This window comes from Drosophila willistoni (assembly GCF_018902025.1).
Source record: "Drosophila willistoni isolate 14030-0811.24 chromosome 2R unlocalized genomic scaffold, UCI_dwil_1.1 Seg167, whole genome shotgun sequence".
NCBI lineage: Eukaryota > Metazoa > Arthropoda > Insecta > Diptera > Drosophilidae > Drosophila > Drosophila willistoni.
The window spans coordinates 17,300,427-17,321,731 of record NW_025814050.1 but is presented as its reverse complement, the minus strand read 5'-3'; the positions used below and the strand labels follow the sequence as shown (position 1 = coordinate 17,321,731).

The 21,305-nt window shown below is 35.6% G+C and overlaps 3 protein-coding genes across 4 annotated transcripts in view; 1 reads left to right on the top strand and 2 right to left on the bottom strand.

The window, feature by feature from the left end:
- Positions 1-88: 88 nt before the first annotated feature.
- Positions 89-21,305, bottom strand: part of LOC6642480 (neurotrimin) — a 74,015-nt gene continuing 52,798 nt past the window's right edge. For both annotated transcript variants that reach the window (XM_023175969.2, XM_023175968.2), the window contains 7 exons: positions 18,488-18,704; positions 9,206-9,364; positions 9,009-9,137; positions 8,791-8,941; positions 2,901-3,043; positions 476-619; positions 89-354 (listed from right to left, as the gene is read on the bottom strand). In XM_023175969.2, coding sequence (XP_023031737.2) covers positions 176-354; positions 476-619; positions 2,901-3,043; positions 8,791-8,941; positions 9,009-9,137; positions 9,206-9,364; positions 18,488-18,704 — 1,122 coding nt within the window. In that variant the 3' untranslated portion in view covers positions 89-175. The remainder of the gene's footprint in view (positions 355-475; positions 620-2,900; positions 3,044-8,790; positions 8,942-9,008; positions 9,138-9,205; positions 9,365-18,487; positions 18,705-21,305) is intronic.
- LOC6642481 (neprilysin-1) lies at positions 4,135-6,283 on the top strand. The gene has a single exon (XM_002065230.4). The coding sequence runs from the start codon at positions 4,168-4,170 to the stop codon at positions 6,226-6,228; it is 2,061 nt and encodes a 686-aa protein (XP_002065266.2). The 5' UTR covers positions 4,135-4,167; the 3' UTR covers positions 6,229-6,283.
- On the bottom strand, positions 6,279-8,364 carry LOC26528914 (neprilysin-4). The gene has a single exon (XM_015178416.3). It carries the CDS (start codon positions 8,114-8,116, stop codon positions 6,392-6,394), a length of 1,725 nt encoding a protein of 574 aa, XP_015033902.2. The 5' UTR covers positions 8,117-8,364; the 3' UTR covers positions 6,279-6,391.

Below are 21,305 nucleotides of genomic sequence, written 5' to 3'. Positions count from 1 at the left end.
TTGTTGTTAATCTGCTTAATTAAGTACAAATTCGTTAGCTGATGGTTTTCCGTTAGTTATCCATTCGGTTCGAGTAGTTGCATTCATCTTTTATCATTTTTATACTTTTAATGGCACTTTTATAAAATACACGTTAATAATTTCGTTCCTTTTGCTTGTGAATAACTCTTCCTTTCTAATGCGGCTGCAGCAGGACCATCGGAAGCCAACAGAGTGCCAACAATTGATGGGCTAAATGGTTACGCCCACCACTGGCCTTGTCCTTGGACCAGTCATAGCCTTTCGGATTGTTGCCCGTTAGCTTCTGCTCGGATTTGCCAATCTCATTTAAGTTCGATTGATACTTGATGCCCACTGCAACAATAAATAAGCATAAAATGCAAAAACAAAACCATGGAAAGAGTATTCCAATTGGATTAGATGTGGAAATAGCGCCCAACGGGCCGTCATAGACAATGCATTCAAGAGTACTCACATTTATCAATCACAATCACCGGATTCGTTGGCCCGCCATCAGCACCGAGAATGCCATTAATGGGCGTGTTTGTTGTCGCCGAGGTCGTTGTGCGCCGCAATGTTGTGGTTGTGGGCGGGGGCTGTGTTGTGGGCGGGCTCGACACTGTGAAATGGTGGAAAAGTTGCAATTTGAGTGGCGCAAATTAAAGGATTCAAATAATATATGTATATATTAGATAACTAATGGAATCACTATGTTTTTTTAGGCATTTGATATAAATAGTTTGGCCGAAACAAAATCAGTTTACAATTCACACTAGTATATCGAATCCAGATTTAATCATGTCAAAATAATGCCAATCTGACCTAGAATTTCCTTTCCTAATCGATATTCACTAAGCTTAAACTTGAAGTCGTCAAAATGTTGAGCAATTTAAGGCTCTCCAATAGATATTTAGGATAATATCACTTTAATAATAATAAAATATTTGGAATGTTTTGTTAACATATTTTATGGCTAATGCTTAAGTCTTAAGGGTCTTCAAAAAAAGGCAAAAGAGGCAATCTAGGTAATTTATGAATGACTTCCAATGAACTGATATTTATTATCTTAACTACAGACTTGTGAACTTTATTTTATGACTATATCTGAGAGACTTAATTCCCATCAAAATCTTTTACAAATTTTAAAAAAATCTGAACTTTACTCTTTTGTTTGCCTCAAGGGCTCAGTTTATTGCGGAAGGTTTTTTCAACTCGAACTCGTAAATTCACTTCCTTTGGCTTTTGGCTTGCCTTTCGTTTTCAATTTCTTAGCTTTCTCCAGAGAGAGAGAAAGAGCAAGATACAATTTTTTTGCCGCTCGATTGGGCGGGTAGGTCTTCCTTGAACATTATTGACGACAATTTGTAGAGGAAATTTATGGGTCTTGGCCGTTTGGCCTTGCCTTGCCTTGCCATGCCTTGGCGCTTGAGTGGGAAGCCAAAAAAGGATTTCCCCAGATTCAGTTCCCTGTGGGCTGACCACTTAATAACATTGTCACAGGTTCATTGTTCTCATTGTGCGCGTGTGTGTGTAAGTGTGAGTGTGTTTGGCTGCTATCATTATTGGCAACGCTTCTATTATTATCAGCTGCTTCACTGGGCCATTGTTACCTTTAATTGGTCGAGCGACACTCACTTCCGAGCTCAACGAACCCATTTCTCCCATTTCCATTGTTGTCGTTTGGTTTCATTTTTTATATATGTACATACATATATATCTCTCTATATATATATATATATATATATATAAATTAACTTGTCGCGCATTGACAATTTCTGTTGGCCATGGCCTTTTATTGCTGCACGGATATTTTATATTGTTTTATGAACTTTTGTTTCCCGTATTGACCATATTGGCAAGATACGTTTGCTTTAATAGCCACGGGAGTGATTTAGCAAATTGACAGATTATTGGCATTTTATTGGCCTAGGATCAATTTTAATTGCCAAAAAGGATGTGGCAAATGGAGTTATGGAGCATTGCGTATGAAGTAAGCTGCGTTAATTGTGGCATTGACATTTGACTTACTCAGAGAGATACACTCACATGGATAAGCAAAGTGATTGATTCAAACAAATTGAGACTATATCTTTATTGGATTGAATAAGGCCACAAAATAGTAGTAGTAGTAGTATTATTTAAGCCACAATCAATGGATAAATTTCATAAAGTATACGCATAGTGTGCCAGGTAGGAAAAAAGTATTTAAAATGTGTTTAAGACTTATTACATTTTTAATTATGAATTCTTAATAAATTGTAATTTTAATTTGCCAATTTTAATATTGTAAACAGTTACAACCAATATAATATTACAATTATATTATAATTAATATATAATTAGTTAAGAAATTACGAGAAATCACTTTTATATGAAGATTATTTGAATAAAATAAACCAGAAAGAGAGAATTATTACTAACCATAAGAAATTTAAATTATATATTTATACCTAAGGCCATATTTTGATCAAATACATTGATTTTCTATGGAATACTTTCTCTCTGTACATGCACTTGCTGAATTTTAGAAGATAAGAGTAAATATTTGTTTATTGTGTTACGTTGCCAGAGTTAAAACTAATCACATCATTGTCTATAGTGGTCTACATGAGCTGAATGTAAACCGAATAGCCACACACAGTGCAAATACACACACACACACACGTAAACATATATGAAGTTTGCACGAACCGTTGCCATAATTAAAGCCACAAAATATGGAGTTTTGAATTTCCAACTAGATACTACAATGGAAAACCCAAATTACACATTAGACAGGCGCCTCTTGTTATTTATACATTTTGATGTCCTCCTCTGCCCCATTCCTCGTTTTTAGGCATTGCAGGGCCAATATTAAAAAGTATAAATAACACATTTTGTCCAGTCTCATATACACTTACTATAGAGTTTTATATTGCCATCCATGTCGCCGCGAGGATTTTTGGCGACACATTTATAGTTGCCATAATCGGTGCCCTGGACATTGGTAATTGTCAGTCGCATGGTTGCCTTATACGATGGATGACCAGGAATGGTTTCGGTTCTGAAAAGATGCAACAACAAATGAGAGACAAAACGGAATTATTTACAATATTTAAGCAAGTTCAATGACAGCAAATTGCGTTGTTTTCAGTCGTTCATTGCCTCACACTGTAGGTCAGTGAGAATATTTTGAGAATCAAATACAGACACGATGAATAGAGAGTAGGAAAGTCAACATGAGAGAGAGAGAGAGAGAGACCGAGAGCAAGAGCTGTCTCAATGAATAGCAATCAGAAATCAAGGCCAAGGTGAAACTGATAAGCACACAAGCAAATATACACGAAATGGCCAATTAATTCTAATTACATTGCGACCCGGCATAGAATGGCACATTGGCACAAATATGACCCGGGAATGTCCCTTCTCTTTACTAAGAATAACATCAGTTGAGGATTACGCAAAAAAAACCTTTGAAACATATTTGAAAACATAGTTTGCTAAGTGCAAATATTTAAGTAACAATAATTAGTTTTTGAAATCATGCAACCCTCTCCCATATTTTACTTACCCAAGCACCAGTCAATAGGAAAAGTTATAAAATGTTCTAATCTACCCAATGCCCTAAAATTTGTAATAAATTTCCAAATTAAACTAAGCTTGAACTTTTAGAAGGACAAGAATTCAATCGGCATAGATTTGGCAATACTAACAAATTCATTTAGCATTTAATAAAATTAGCATAAAATGAATTTACTATATATAAATGAAGATGCTTTATTATTTCCCCTTTGAGTCAAAGTCACTAAACTAAAATAATTGCCTAATTCCTATAATCTATCTGTTAAATACCCTAACTAGCCCCAATCGAGGTATTTCACAAGAGTTTTATACTGAGCAAGCTCAGATGTCTAGATGGACAATAATATAATATAAAAGCTTCCCTTCAAAATGACACTGAAAAGTTGACTTTTTTGATCACCTTAGGATTACTTATATTCTCACATAAGTTTTTTGAATCATCTTTTAACCACTGTGCAGTTTGCGCGATGAAGACTGACAGGTGCAGCTACATATGTATCTAGTTGAGAGACATTTGTCGTAGATACTTAGTTTCGGATACTCTAGGCTTGGGATTAGACTTGATCTCTGATCTCGGGCCAGTTACAATTTGTCACAGTTGGATACATGATGCTCAAGCTAAGTCTGATTACCTGGTTACTTTGTTCGCTAGCCTGGCGTACTACGCCCACAAATTGCCGTCAAACCCGCCCACCGCCAACAATACAACAATTGCTAGCCACCCAACTGGAAAGCTATATGGATACAAAAGCCCGACCATGTGAGAATTTCTATCAATATGCCTGTGGCAATTGGCAGCTGCAACAGGATCAAGAGCATCAGGAGCAACATCAGCCACGTGAGCATGCCCAACTATTGCCTAGTGACACCCTGGAAGTGCTCGATCATAGTATAAATCGTCAATTGGAAGTAGTATTGCGTCGAAATTTCAACAACACAGCGGATGAAATGGAAGATGAATCATCAGAGATTATTTATGAGAAACTGCGTCATTATTATCGTTCGTGCAAACGGCTGAAGCCCTACAATTTAAAGAAATATTTGCAATTGCTGGCACCAGGAAACGAAACGCATTGGCCTCTATTAAGTAGGAGTTGGAAGAGAGAGAATTTCAATTGGCTCCAAACACTGGGAAGATTACGTCTTTATGGCCTAAATGGAGTGCTGATTAAGGAACAGATTCTACCCCGTTGGGATGATTCGGTTAGCTATAGCATATATGTAGATAAACCAAATCTGATGGAAACCTCGCCCATGGGCGAAGGAGCCATGATAGAGCTGCTCTTGGATATAGGACAGACGAAGAGGGTGGCTAATCTCTTGGCCCGTCAAGTGGATATCTTTGAAAGAAAGCTACAGCGATTGCAGGAGCTGGAAGATGATGAGGGACCCAAAGAAATGCAATTAATCTATTTGGAGGAATACATGCCCGAATTAGAATGGCTTAGCTATATGAGAGAATTACGTAGAGATGAGGAATTGGACAAGGAGTCGACATTGATTATACAGAATATACCCTATATGAGAGCCTTGCATCAGTTGATCCAGAATCAGTCACGAGAGACTGTCTGCAATTATATAATGCTGAAACTATTGAGTTTTCTAAAGCAACATGGACCCGAAGAAATCTCAAAAGCCGAATGCATTGGCAGCCTAAGAAGAGCCATGCCCTTGGCAAGTAGTTGGTTAATTGGACAGAGATTCCATCACACAAGCAAAGAGTTAAACATACAAAAACTATTTAGGAAACTAAAGAAACGTTTCGATGGAATATTGAAAGAGAATCGTCTAACTCTGCCATCAAATATAGTTGAGCTTTTAAGGGATAAATTACAAAAGATGCGTCTGCAAGTGGGTTATGCTCAACTAAATGATACCCCCTACATAGAAAGTTATTATGAGGGTACTGAACTTGCCACCAACAATTTCTATGCCAACCAATTGAGCTTACTACGTTTACGTGTAGAGCAAAGTCATCAGCTATTAACATCTTCGATGTTGGCCACAGATTTAGGTAATGTCAGTTATCTTATGGAATCCTGGCAGTCCAGCAGCTCTTCCCCGTTCTATGTAAAGCCAAGAAATTTGGTTGTGGTTCCCTTTGGAATGCTTCATTTACCCATCTGGCATAGCAATATGAGTTCGATGCAACAACACGCTGTCCTGGGATTTGCTCTGGCCCATGAACTGATACATGGTTATGATACATCTGGTATTGATTACGATAGCCTTGGCAACATTATGGGTCCCAGTGAGGAAATATCGAGTAATCAACGTTTCATGCAGGGCATGAATTGCCTGCAACAACAATTGGCCACAGGATCACGATCTCTTAATGAAAAGTTGGCCGACTATGAGGCATTACGTCTGGTGTATGAGACCTATTTTGGTTCACATAGCCTTCATCATCATCGTAAGCCGGATCCAGAGCCCAGAGATCCTTTACTTCCTCAATTCAGTCAGCGTCAATTATTTTTCATTAGTTTTGCTCAATTCTTTTGCGGCAAATTGCAAAGTTTAAGCCTTCAGACGACATCCCATCTCGAGCATGCCGTCGATGAATTAAGAGTCCTGCAAACTTTGGCCAATTTCGAGGAGTTCTCACGAGAATTCGGCTGCGAGAGAAAAACTAAAATGCAGGCCAGACAACGGTGTCGCGTGTGGTAATACCAAAATGAAAACCCCTAAAATTGTAGATAAATATTGATCAATAAATCTATAATTAAAAATCACAATGGTTTATTTAATTTACATTCTTAGCAACATGGACATGAAAATGTTTAGAAAATAATTAAAATTTACTAAGAAATTTGTAAAACTGCTTGTATTATCACCATAGACGACATTTGTCCCTCGGATGCATAGCATCTCGACCCTCACGACAGCCATAAACCTCGGCGAATGGTGAAAAATTCATCAATGTTTGTCTTAAACGCATATCATCGGAATCATGATCTTCGAATTCAATGTAATTCAAATCGCCGCAAAAGAATTGTGCAAAATTTAAAAAGAACAGCTTCCGCAATGAAATCTCTGTGAATTTTGGTTGCTCCTGGCTATACGTACTTCCAGGTCCAAAATACGTATCATAGGCCAAACGAATCCCTGTTATGTCTGCCATGCGTTCATCCAAGTAATCTGTTTCATTACGATTCATGCAATCCATACTGGCCTCAAAGCGATAACTTTCCTGGATTCCAGCACCCACGTCACTACTACTGCCGTTTGCATCATAGACTATTCCGCCGTCTACAAAGCCGTGCATCACTTCATGGGCTAGCATGAAACCCAAGAGACTGACCTTAAATATGTCATGACTATGCAGTCCAAAAACTGGCTCCTGAAGAATCCCGTATGGCACTATAACAAGATTCTGGCGTAGCATATAGTAAGGGGTGGAGCTCATACACGACTCTGTATCAGCAACATAGAACATAAATTGATTCATCGGGGCGGGAGAGTTGAGTTGCAAAAGCCATTGATGTGTTCGAATCTCTAGCAATTTCAAATGGCTGGCCGCATAATCCCAATGGGGAAAAGGCAAAACAAAATCTTTGTAGACATTTTGTACAAAAGTCTTGTGATCCAGATTCTTGGGCAGATTTCCAATATTGATGTTCATTTCAATAAGCTTTTCAGTGATCATTGTTCGTTGTGAGACTTTCAAGCGCAAACGATTTTGCTTCACTTGATGCATAAACTGAGACCGAATTTGATTGAAAATTAAATGAACTTCATGTTGATATTTCGCGAACTGCCTGGGCTCAAAGAAATGTTCCTGATAGAGTAGATTCATTGCAAAGTTCATATTAATACGTAAATCCTTAATGCAGTTAATCTCATCATTACTGTTCATGGTGTAATCTTGGATATGCATTACGAAACGCAACATCAGATAGCTGGCGATCAATTCAGAGTCCATGAAATTGATCAAATTTATAAGTTGTACAAAATAATTCACATTTTGTATTTGAACTTTGTAATTGGATGAAATTGTATGACCTAATAGAATTTCCATATATCGCCGCCAATTGCCGCCAGTCAGACGTTCCAATTTTTTAATTGTTAAATCATCGTTGGGCTCATCTTCGACCTCAGCTAAATCTCTTACGGCTATTTCAAATTTCTTCAGAGCTATAGCTAATCGCTGTGCGGATTCCGTACTTACTCCCAATTGCACTAACATCATTGAGGTGCGCAAAGGACCCCTCAGTCTTTCCGATTTCGCAGCAAAATTTGGCCTATTAATATCGATCATATATTTTGTACCATCCAATTGGTCTTCTAATACTTTCACTCTAATCAAGACATTAAACAAGCCATAGCGACGCAAACGGGCCAGAGTTTCCATCCATTTGAAATCATCTTTGCGCCAATCTTGAGATTGTTCAGCAAATTGTGGCCACGAAAGATTTTTGTCCGGCTGCACCAGTTCCAGATAATGTTTGGCATATCGTGTTGTCAACGGAGCTAGGCGACATGTTTGATAGAATCCCCAGACCTGCTTTTCCACAATAGTCAGAGATTCCTGTGGACGCCGGCTAAGTTGCTCCATTAGAATTAGAAATTTTTGATTTACTTGATAATCGGTTCGTGTGGTTATCTCACTGAATGGATCAAGTTTGTGAACGTGTTTATATTTTCCACAGGCATATTGATAGAAATCTTCACACGCATTATTACTCTCATTCACATAACTGAGTATGGTATTTAGTAATTGATCATTTGAATTGTTCTGACTTTTAGCTTCACTTTCAATACCGATCAAAAGCGCTACGAATAAAAGAAAACACGTCTTAACTGTACCCATATCGCAAGGCAAACTGTTGACTCTCTCCGAGCATTCGAGCTTGAGTTGAGATTCTCTATCTGTTAAGTATACTCATCGGCATATTCATACATATTCAGGTATTATCAGAAATAGGGAGCACAGATGTCAAATTATGGGAGGAATATTGTTTTGGGAAATGTATAAAAACTCATCTTGTCAATTTCAGAAAATATATACCCATAAATAAATCTGTAAAATGTCAACATTTCTAAGAAACAGTCGATGACACCATTTGGAAGAGATCTATCATAACTATTTAAGTATTTATGTATTTAAATAGTTTAAATTGATCAAGTATTATTAAATATTTTAACTGGACTTTCTCAAAGCTGTATATTAAGTATGAATCACAATTCCATAAGCTTTTATATATAATTGATCCAATTTAATCAACTTACTTATATTTGGCAGACTCTGTTATCATTTGCTCATTTTCACGTGTCCAATAGTTGAGTGATGTCGGATTTGCCTCGATGAAGCATTCGAGTGTGACATTAAAACCCATGGGTATGCCAACTAATTGATGTGGTATCCAGACCATAGGTGAAACTAGCATAAACAAAGGAAAGGATTAACAAGCACAACAAAAGGATATGTATAAATTTAATTTACTTACAATCGACGCTGACCTTAATGCGCTTAGAGACACTTGGTGGCACACCATTGGAGGCTATACAGAGATAGGCACCCATATGCAGTCGTGAGATACGTTCCAGTTCCAATGAATCGGTTTCCAGGTCGTTGACTGTCAGGGATATAAAATATATGAAATCTAGATGCCAAAACGATTTAGAGCTTTGTTTGTATAGATACCTTCGAGAGTTTTGTTGATCACTATTTTATTGCCATCATCTCGTTTCCATTTGATTGTGGGTTCGGGACTGCCTTTCGCCTTGCATCGCAGTGTGACATTATCGCCTTCACGTACAATGACGTCACTGGAGGTCAGAGCATCGTCTATGTTGGGTGGCACTGCAAAATGAAGGGAGAACACAAGTGTTGGACGATAAGAAAGTAGGGACTATTATTATTTCTGTCAGCTAAACATAAACTGAAAGAGAATAGCATTTTGCAGCTTGATTTAAATGTAAAAAGTTTTTGGCATTGCCAAGAAAGTGAAGATAGTTAACGAGAAGTAGCAATGGCTAATTCAAAATTCATGGCCGAAATGTTAAACACCCTCAAAAAAAGCTAAGAGGAAATGCTTCACAATCAATTTTACACAATGAGAACAAGTTTAGTTTTATCTTTCGATATATTGCTGCAAAATGTTGCTTCTTAATCTTAAATAAATAATCATAGGCAATTATCAAAGTCATCATACTCCACAATGGGAAAGAGTATAAGAAGGCATTTCACGCATTGTTGACTTTGACACGCTGACTCAACTTCAAGTTCTTTTTAGACCAAATTTTAGGAGAAATATATCTTTATATATACATCTTTTCTCTTGTTTTCTTTTCAACTTCAAGCCTAATTAGGTTTTGCAACAAGGTTTTTTCGTCTAAAAAAACTTTCTGTGCCTGCATGGGTGAGAGTTTGTTAATTTAAAAATCGATGCGACCAACCGGGCAACCTTCATCAAATTGTCATCATCATCACCTCACCAAACTCCTCTCTTTATTTTCTACTATACTCACTGACTCTCTCTCTCTCTCTTTCTCTGTCTTTTTCTCTCTGCCCCTTACTCACTTCAATTGCTGGTCAAACCCTTTTTCTGGCCTTCAAAATTGGAAAATCTGTAATGAAAAATCTATGCAAATCACAAGGCATAAAGCCAGTCAGACTTTTTGGTCGAAGAGACGGAGAGACATATGAAGCGTTCGGGGGGCTGATGGTTGTCACAATCCGCTGACAGTTGCTGCACTTCTTTCGCTTTGCCTCATTTCATATTCCAAACGCCGACTGTAATCTAAAGTTATCGCATTCGATTTTTTTCTCTTCGTCCAGCTATTTTTGGGGTTAAAGCTTGGACAACAGCGTCGAGTCACGTATAGAGCTGAAAGCGTTTAGTAGTTGTCTGGTGTTGACGCCTTGTCTATGAGTTATTCATCTATCTTTTTGGGTTCGTTGTCACTTGTTCACAATGTCCCCCAACACCCCTTTGTTTCTCCCCCCGCCACCCTCTGCGATTTATCAATATGGGCCAATGTCAAAGCGCGTGACAATTTCAATAAGCACAAGAAGTTGGCAAGCAAAGGGACATGAATAATCGTCAGATCATTTCATAAAGTTCAAGAGAATGGATTGAGAAAATTTTATAATGAAGTACAAGTACGTAGATGAAAGTTGTGTAAGATTAGAGTTGGAAAAGGTTTTTTAATAAGCTGATACTTAGCTACAATTTGAAATTTGATTAGACAAATAAGTATTAAGTATACGCACTGTGCACCAAGCCGAAAAGTTTTGAAACCAATCGAAACAACAAACTATTTCCTATACTAAGTGAGTTTCTAAGGTGTTTTTTAAAAATGTTTCCACCTGGTACCAAAATCTCGTCCTGAGATCAACTGAAGTTACTTATAATCAGATATAAAAACATTTCCGTTTATAAGTAAATGTTAATGATAGGAGTTCTAGCAGCTAGATAATAATTAAGTTAATTTTTTTAATTTATAAATACTGTCCTTTCCTGCATTATAAAGTTTTTAGAATTCAAATCATGAGTTTCCAAAACCTTCAAAATAAAATAACTTTAAAATGTGATGAATTTGGCGAACGTCACCAATTTTTGTTTTAACCAATTGAACCTTAACCTTTTCATATAGTTTAAGCAGCACACAAAAAAAGATATACCCAGTATATATAAAAGTGCAAACTGTAATTAAAAGTAGCAATTAAGGAAACTTTTCTATACGCTCTAAACTTTTGTTTTTATACCTTTCTTTCTCCTCTTCCATTTTTTTTTCTGCCCTGAATTTTCCTTTAATGACAAGACCTTTATGAGCGCGCAGACAGAAAAGTGGGGGAAGGTAAAACAGCAATGTTGAGGAAAGAAAAAGTTTGCTTCGAGCCATTTTTGTTTGTGGCTATTAATAAGCGCTTGATGTGCTAATCGCCCAAGCCAGGAACTAAACTGGACCTTGGCTTCAGCTGTTGTTCTTTCATAGTTTTTTGACATATTAGTTTCTTTATTGATATTTTCGCAGCTGACGACAGTTGCCAAGAAGGAAACTTTGTTGGTCATGTTTGTGGAGAAACTTTTCACATACATATATCAGGGCTTACATATATCGGTAAATACATTATATATATAGTACCTACAATATATATATATATATAAATTTAATTAGCAAAAAGTTATATTCTTTTCCACCATGTGACATATTTGTAATTGCAGTTGACTGTAAACTTTGGTTAAATTTTGCGCTCAAATTATTTAATTGCTATGTCTGCTTTCAAAAGTTGTTTTCTTTTTTTGTTGTTATTGTGGCAGTTGTTTTCGTTGTTGTTGTTGTTATTGTTTTGTTTTGCGGACTGATAACGACGTGGCCATCTAACCGTCTAATGAGCAGCAATTAGTCTTCATATCCCTGGGTAACACGTAACTAGTTAGCAGGGATGCAGACGGGATATAAAAACTGACAAAACTGGGTGAAAAAGCCAAAGCGAGTTTATCATGCGGCTCATAAATTTGTTGAACCAAAAAAGTTTAGTAGTTACAGAATAAAAGCAGAAAATTATGGACCATTGTAAACTATTGAATGCCCTTTCAGAAATTGAACTTTGTTGGCATATCTATTAACCTTTGAAATATTGTAGAACTTTTGTAACAAAAAACAAATTGCCGTTTAAATAGTTATTTACTAATGGATAGAAATGAAAAAGGTTCTGATAAAAGTCACTAACATTCGATTATGAATTCATCGTTTGTTTTAACTTTGTTTACAAACTAATTTAATAAAATGAAAATTAAATTGGTTGAATTGTTAATATCAATTTAAAAAAAAAAAGGTCAGCTTTCAATTGATCGGTTAACAAACACTGAGATTGACAATATTGCTTAAGTTTTTTTTAACAAAAATAGACATCGGCGATATGGCTTAAAATTTTTAGAAGTTAAAATACATAAGTATGTACATATATATTTATTTAATTTACCATCAAAGCAATGTTCCCAACTTAATGATGTATTTATAGAAGATAAAATCTCTAACTAGAATTGATTTACTACAAATTCAAATGGAAAAAATAATTGGATTACAAAACCAAAAAAAGTCGTCTTATAATAAAAATTTGAGCGAAACAAAATTAAAGTTTCGATAAATGCTATTAAAGCGATTTGTTAACTTTGTGATTTAAGTGTCCAATTTCACTAAAAAAAAACTCTATAGAGGTTGTACTGTGTACTATATATACATAAATTACTTATTTATTTATTGTCCAAGGACAGATTGTAAATTCAAATATTAATTGAAAAAAAAGTTATCAGTTCAAGATTTAAATTTGATTTTTAATGCAGTGAAATTTCATTTTGTCAAAATCCAAATTTCACTTGCTATATATTGAATATATTTTTAATTTTGCATAATTGTGATGAAATTTTCCAGTCAATCAAGTGCAAAATATTCTCGTAATTGCCATTAAAAAAAACAACAGTATGGAATATGTTAGTTATTTCCCTTTCCTTTTTCTAAACCTAACTAGTTTTTTTTTGGTATCATCTATCTCTCGGTTTCAGTTGTTGTTGTTGTTGTGACCTGGGCAATTTCTCTTGTTGTGTGCGTGTGTGTGGGGAATGTCAACAAAATAATTGAATTTAATAAATTGCCTCATTATGTGAGCAGAAATTAAAAATTATGCGACTACAGCTGCAACGGCAGGCGATGGTGACTCCTTGTCCCGGCATTGTTGTAGTTAGTCCTTGTTGTTGTTTCATGTTGCATGTTGCATTTGTTTTGCATTTCGTGCGGTCATTTGGCCCAAAAGGCGCGGCATGTGGTAGTGGTGCTGGTGGTCTTCATGGTGCTGGTGGTGGCATGCCCCATTGTGCTGCAAAAGTATGCAACAGCAACCGTTTTGCCGGGGCACATTTAAATGCGTTTTGTGTATGCGCGACTCATAAATTCAAATGCGTTTAATGTTTGTTTTTCATCCGCCGCCTTGGTAATTTTTGTAATTTCGTTTGTTCGCTCTTTCGTTCATTCGTTTCGTGTGCATTTTATTTCATTTGCTGCATTTCACATTTTCTGTTTGGCTCAGCAAATTAAATTCACAAATGTATGTCCTTCTGTATGTACACATGTGTGAGTGTGTGTGTGTGTGTGTGTGTGGGATGTGCCAGCCACTGTCCAAAATTTTTGTTTATTTATTCACTCATTCATTTCACACACAATTTTTTTATATTTTGTCTATTTGAGGACAAATGCAACGTTTTAATTTCATTAAATTTGTTGCACAATGTAATTATGTCGAGCATTTGTTGTTTTTTTGCCACCCAAATTGGTAAATTGACTGGCCAGGTAGGTGGTGGCAGGGGAGGGAGTGCAAATGAGTGAAAGAGACCGAGAGCAAGAGTCACAAACAGTTTTTTTGTTGGCTTGGTAAGTTATTTACCCTGTAATTATTAAGTATTCATGGCTCAGAATGAAATTTAGCTTAATTTTTTTCATAACTTGCAATATTCAAATTGTTAATCAAACGTTTTTTATTTTTTGTTCAATCTGAAAAATTAAATCATTAATAATTGGTAGAGAAATCAGAGCGTTTTCTCCTTTTTTTTCTATATTCTTTCATGAAAAAGTACTGCATTTTTTTTTATCCTTATTGTAGCACAATTTATTGCTAGATTATAAAACAAGAATCAGTAGCAAAAGAATTGTAATTTTGTTTCTTCCTGGTATTCTTATTGTCTATTTTTTTTTTTAGTTTTCAATAATATGTTTAAATTATAAAGGATAATTCGCAGTTGGTCCTTTCAAATTTGCATGAGGTGTACGTTTTTTTTTTTGCAATTAGAATTGCGCACGATTTAATTTTGTTGTATTTAATTGGATTTGTTATGTAAATGAAATGTATTTTATTTGATTTTTCATTTTGTTGGAAAATTTGTGTATATAACTTCTTTTTTTTCATGTGTGTTTATTCTGTTTGGTTGTATAATTTTTGACTCTTGTTTAGTTTGTTGTTATTGTTGTTGCTTTTGTAATGCATTTACATTGTTAGGTCTTTTATTTGGCAACAACAAACAAAGAAGCGATAATTATTAAGTTGCCAATGTCAGCTAAATATTTGAAACTTTATATTTAAAAAATAAAAATAATCAAATAATCAGCGCCACGTTTCAATAAAACTGCATTTAACATGATATTTAAATTGTTCACATGGTTGACTAAGCTGGGCAACTATATTATAGTTATTTTAGCTTGTTATTATTGAAATTTACTATAATACCCTTTGGGTTTTGGGATTATGTTTGTTTGTCAGATTGCTACGAATAAAAAGGATATTTAGACAAGATTTGGATACAAAAAAGTAGTTGTTATAGTATGGATATATCCCTCTCCCTCTCTCAGAAAATTTTCAGTTTCTCATCTGCATAAACTTAAAAAATTTACTAAATTTGGTTGGAGTTTTGATTCTTTTTTTAGGACGTTTCCTTCGTCTGTATGTGTACGCAGGACTTGGGAAAAAAGGACAAAATATTTTACCACCATATGTCCCACATGGTTTGTTTTTTTTTTCCTGTGCCCTGCTTAATTGTGAAACGCTCACTGATAGGACTTTCAAAAAGCCGTTAAGCACGCTTCAGTGTTGTAAAATGCTCAAATAACACGCCTCACACGCACCACGCGTCCTGGCAATTTGACGTGGCGTGACCAACAGCGGCGGACAGACGGTTTTTTTTTGTTTTTACTTTTTTCCGCAACGTTGTCGTTATTTTTTGCAATTTTTTTACACACAGTTATCTTTGCCTCACACACACACACCAACATGCACATGTATGCACACACACACTCACACATACACAGTCTGTACGTTGAGCTGATGTGGCAAAAGTCCTAGCCTAGCAAAAATGCAAGGCAAATTTACCAGTAAAAAATATGACTATGACAACACTCTGGCCAGAGAGAAAGAAGACAGAATCAGAATGGAGGAGCAGAAGCAGGACAGCAAAACGAATCAGAACAAGTTATGAAGGGAGAAAGAGAGAGAGAGGGTATTTCACCAGAGAATATAGGAAAGAAAAAAATATTAAAATATGCCGCAGCCATTTGTATACCTGTTAAAATAAAGGTAAATTTCATTAAGATCGTTTGGCACCTCTAATTCATTTATTAAATGTTTAGATTTCATCGAGTTTTTTGCAATAAATATGAACTATTGATAGATGAAATGTCTATTTCATAAAATGGAGAAAGTGGTTTTACTGAATATTAAATGCTTATATCGTACATAATATTTGTATAAAAATTTAGCATCATATAGAGTTATTATATAATTTTGCAAAAATGCCAAAAACATATCTTAGTTTTAGTTTTATGGATAGTACGATATAAAACCATTGCAGGTATATATTATAGGAATTAAACATTTTTATCTATCTTAAAATTTATATACATATATGCCCTCACACAAAGCTATATGAATAAAGCTTAAAGACTATGATATTTTAAATTAGTCAATGAGAATTTACAGTCTTCATTTGTTTGACAAGGTACAAACGATATAAGTATTAAAGAATTTGCAAATTTGTTTACACCGGTGGCTAATTAAAAACACTTTTAATAGCTTAATCTCTTCAAATTGGCCTTCAAATTAAGGAAACTACATAGTAAAAAGTCTTTTTAGGCAATGCAAAAGTAAACTATATCAAAATATGCAATTAAAAAATGGTAATTCATCATTCAAAATATTGTATTTTATATCGCTTTAGTTGGGTAACCCCTCAATGGAATTTGTAAGTTGTTATTTTTATTTTTTTTTTTTTAATGTGGAAATCCACCCCATATTGGTTAGCATTTACGATTCTGTTGAAAACTTTAATGTACAATTGAGCGAGTCTTGGTTTCCAATGTAAAAAATTAAATGAAGTTAGGAATGGGAATTCTGCTGCACCAAAAGCGGGTGGCAAACTAAATATGAAAGGTTTTTGAGAATGAATTTAATTTGATTTCCTTGAAGATATTATAAAAAGAACGATAACGAGGTAACTTTAGTCAAAATTATAACATTGTGAATTTTGAAATTCACTCATAAATTTATAGTATTTAAAATACGCAGTATCAACTAGTCTATAACAATTAGAATAATTTAAAATTTGCCTCTTTGGTTTCTTTTTTGCCACACTTGCAACTCTTTGCAATTGCTTTGTGTTTTTTTTTTTTTGGACCAGCCTAAACTGAAATCCTGCAACGTGCAGCATATGTGTCCTTGCATTTCCATGTGTGTGTTTGTGTGTGAGAGTGTTTGTGTGGCGAGGTCTTCTGTCTATGTCTGTCTTTGGCTTCCGAGTCCATGTCCTAACTGTTGCATGGCGCCGATTTCAGTTTCAGTTCAGCTCTTTGGTTTTTTTTTTTTGCTGTTTTCAGTTTTGCGTGCTTGTCTCCTTCTTGCCTGCCATTTGTTTGCGCACATATTTTTCAAGTTTTGCCACAAAAACTGATTTATGCGAATGGCACCCCCCTCCGTCCCGGATACATGAACCACCCATCCTTCTTTCATTTCACTCCACATGGAACTGCTGTTGTCCTGTGCTGGTGGTGATGGCGCTGCAACTGTTTGTCCACCGGATGATGTTGATTTGTCAACTTGAAAAGCGGATCTTGTTCGAAATTCTTGCATTTCCTTGAACATTGAAAAGTTTTTTCTTTCATTTTCTTTTTTTTTGTGTAAGGGGTAACTATTTTTATTAGATTTATTGGTCAAATTTCTAGCATCAAAAAAAGAACCCCTAGAGCCCACGACCCCCAAAACGCCAAGGGACAAACGGCCTTGCCAGAAAAACAAGCACCAAAAAATTGCCAAACAATTAACAATGGCAACTGAAAACTGGCAAATGGACAAACAAAGGCAACTCAACAATTTTATCGTCCATTTTGCATTTTGTTGAAGCTGCGGTTGGTTTTTTTTATTTATTTATTTCTTGTGGCTTTTTCCTCAGTTCCTTTTTGTATTTTTAAGGTGGGAAATTTAAAGAGAATATATAGAGAAAATAAAATATGTTTGCTTTCAATTTTAACTCAATTATTTCTATTTTTTATGAAATTTTTTGAAATCGATGGAGACAGTATTATTTATTGAAAGTGTTAAAGAAAAGATGGTATACTTTCAAAATAAATTGGTTAAAAAATTCATTGAATTAATAGTTAAAAATTGTCATACAGAAAACGAAAAGTTTTTAGTTTTTAAGGGCCTATAGTCCTCCATTTGAAAAAAGTTAAATATAGTCAATATCATCAGTTGGATAGATGCCTGCATTTTCAAGAAAATCTGCAATCAATGTGTTTTATACAATTCATTTGAATTTAGAAACGAATCACCATTTATCCATTAAGTAGCGATTCAAATACCAATTGTATACATTTTTGAAACATTTTCAATCGATTTTGCTTTGGGTTTATCTCCGTTTTGTTAGGGTTTATCTTTCATTTCAGTTCATATCACAATTGAGAATGCTTTTCTGGTTCACACAGTTGGCAAAAATGCGAGAACTACTTTGAGGATTGAAATGGACCACCTATGGTCAACATGGTCAACAAACACACACACACAAACGAACACAGACCGAAAGAGACAACAACAATTGCTCATGCCAAAATGTCAGACTGTGTAAGTGGAAATGGACACAGGCATGGACACATGCTGAAATCGGCATTTGCATTTTTATGTCATGTTCTTCTGGGTGAGGTAAAAACTGTAATGCTTAAAGCATAAAATGAATTTAATAAACAGACGCATACACACAAACAAATGTTCTTCCTCTCTATATATATGTGTGTGTGTGTGTGTGGTGTGTGTGTGTCAAACTAATTCCTGGTAAATTAAATAAATTATGCATGGGACAGGTGAGACTGTTGCGACTTGAGAAGACGACGATGACAACAACTAACAAATACAAATACGATTACAACTACAACTACAACTTCAACTTACCAACAACTTTGACAAAGCCATATTGCGTTTTAGCCGTCACCGTATTGATCTGACACATGTATCGTCCTTTGTCCTCCTCCTGGACATTGTTGATATGCAGGAACCAAGTGCGATGCTTGTCATGCTTATCATGAGTAACACTAATCCTTGGATTACGTGTGATCACATGATTATGCACAGTCAGTATGGCCGATTGTTCGAAATGCATCCACGCCACCTGCAAAAGATTTGCCAAAAAAAAAAATAAATGAGAAAGAAATTGATAACAGGGCGATAAATTTTGTGTCTGAGAACAGAGAGACAAACTGTCATTTCATTTTATGGGCCAAACTTTTATACTTGGCCGGCCCATCATCATCATCATCATCATCAATCCCTTATGAAGGATTAACGACATCGTTGTCCAGGCGAAAGTTTCAACGAATCTTCTCGCTCGTCACATGTCACACCATTGACAGCTGTTGTCGGTAAAAGTTTTGCTGCCTCTGTGTATGTGCGTCATCGCCTCAGCTTATGCAATAGTTTTTTTTCCGTGTTTTTTTTTTCTTGTCCGCTTGATTTTTGTATATATTTTTTTTCTTTTTTTTTTTGCCCCGCCAAACAACAAGCAATTTATGCAAATTTAAGCATCTAACGCATTGACAGAGACGTGCTAAATGTGTCTAAGAGTGTGTGTGTGTGGGTGTGTGTGTGTGTGTTGAAGCACGAACAATATCCTAGAGGATGTTGTGTCGATGCCATTTCAATGATAAATTTTAACACACACAAAGCGACAATATCAAAGAAAAGTATATGCTATATGTGTAGGTGGTGTGAGAGGACAAGCGATTCAGATGAAGATGGAGTAGAAAACTAAGAAAATGTGGCAATATTCTTTTCTTGGGAAACCCTAAACGAGCATGGGTGGCGACACAAATAGAGAGCAAATTATTCAATTCGAATATATTTTTGAAATGGTTGCTAATAACTTAATACAATTTTTTGACTATTATTAAACAAATTATAAATAAATTTAAACAAGAACGATGAACTCAATAGTTGTAAGCTGTGTCCCTTTCTATGCTTCGTTAAGTTGTAATTCCCAACTAGTTTTAGTATTAAAATGATAGAATGTCACTGGGATACGAGAGTCTTTAGCAAAGTCTGTTGATAAGGAAACTTGGGACAGGTTATACACATTTTAGTCGGTAAGCTATATTTGTAAAAGTCTAAGTATTTAGGAGAGTTGAATTTTGAAACTCACACTCGAAGCCCCCTTTTTGAATATGGGACCCCACCTATGGATGCTTACCAATCCGCTGACTACTGACATAGAATGGGAGACTCAGTGTGAATGGGAGACTCTCTGTGTGAACTGTGGGAGGAGTATATGTATGTGTTTGTATGCAAGAGTATCTACGTCTCTCCGCCCGGGCGACGATTGGCGGCGGGTATAGTGTCAAGGCAACATAGACAGATATCGGTTAATTTTTCAATGTCTGCAATGAAAACGTGCACCAAGCCAGACGAAATAGACAAGCGACCCTCAGTTTTTTTCCAACATTTTCATGGAGTAGCATCGATAACGACTTTTGCTTATTTACATTGGACTCCGGTTCTCCTTCGACGTCTCCGATTTCTATTCAAAGTCCTTTTCTTTCTTTGCTCTAAGTAGTTTCCTAGCATCGCGTATCCTGTCCTATTTTTTTTTTCTTTGCCCTGAGTCAAATATTAATGAAGCCACGTTTATCAGAGGCAACTGAAACTAAAACTAAAAGACAAAGAAAATCAATAGAAAGTGCATTAAGTGATTTAAACTTTCATGCACTTTTTTAGCACATTTCACTTTTATTTCACATTTGCGTTAAGCTATTTGAGCACATTGCATTTTGTGCTGCATTTGCATTTTGGGGTCATTTGAATGAAATTAATTAGGCACCATGTAAAATGTTGAATGGCACAAATAGTCTTTTTTTTTTTGCAGGATTTTAGTTTTCTATTTAATATTTAATTTTTATTATTTTTTTTTTTGGACAGCGAAAGTCAAGGCAAAAGTTAGAGGCAACAGCAGCCAGATGCCATTAAAATTTTATGCATATTTAAGCCCATTTATAGGTCCTGGGGGTCAGCCAGGGATTAGAGAGCGATGAGTGGAGTCCACTTCACTCCACACTGGCCCGGATTCCCTCTGTCCTGTGAATCTCAATTTTGAAGTTTGTCTAATTTTAGTTATGAACATGGCTACACAAATTGCTCGTTAGTTAAGTGCTATTTGGTAAGCATTCTTGAGTTTCTAGTTCGTGTGACATTCCAAGCAAAAGAGCCATTTTCAAAGAATTGGCCATAGGTTCAAGATTTAATGACAACAAGGTAATTTTTTAAGAATTTTGTTTGCAGAATACACCAAACTGAATTTAACCCTACTTCCTTGTTTGAAAACCCCCCTTAGTTCCTTGTTAGGGTCATAAATGATACTTTTTAATTTAAATAATAAAAATTGGTATATATTCAGTTTTTAGTTGTGTTTTTTTTATGTTTTAGTTATTGCCTTTACAATCAGTGCACAAAGTGTAGCTTTTGTGATGATTAGGACAACAAGCCTTCTGGCAAGGACAGCAGAAGAGCCCATACTTATTTCCGTCTGCGTTGTAGGGACATAATTCGCATCGAGCACTTATTTTCGTATTGGTCATAATAGGCGCTATTGCTGAGCGTTTTTGGCTTAATGATGGCAGTTGATTTGGAGTATTCTTGACGAGAACAATGGCATTTTCTGCTTTAGGCCTCTTCTCTCATCGAAGAAAAAGCGATTCTAAATACTCTCGTCGACATATGTATC

What these genes read in the sequence shown, in the direction of transcription:
- LOC6642481 (XM_002065230.4), top strand. Translation starts at nt 4,168, where the DNA reads ATGATGCTCAAGCTAAGTCTGATTACCTGGTTACTTTGTTCGCTAGCC.
- LOC26528914 (XM_015178416.3), bottom strand. Translation starts at nt 8,116, where the DNA reads ATGGAGCAACTTAGCCGGCGTCCACAGGAATCTCTGACTATTGTGGAA.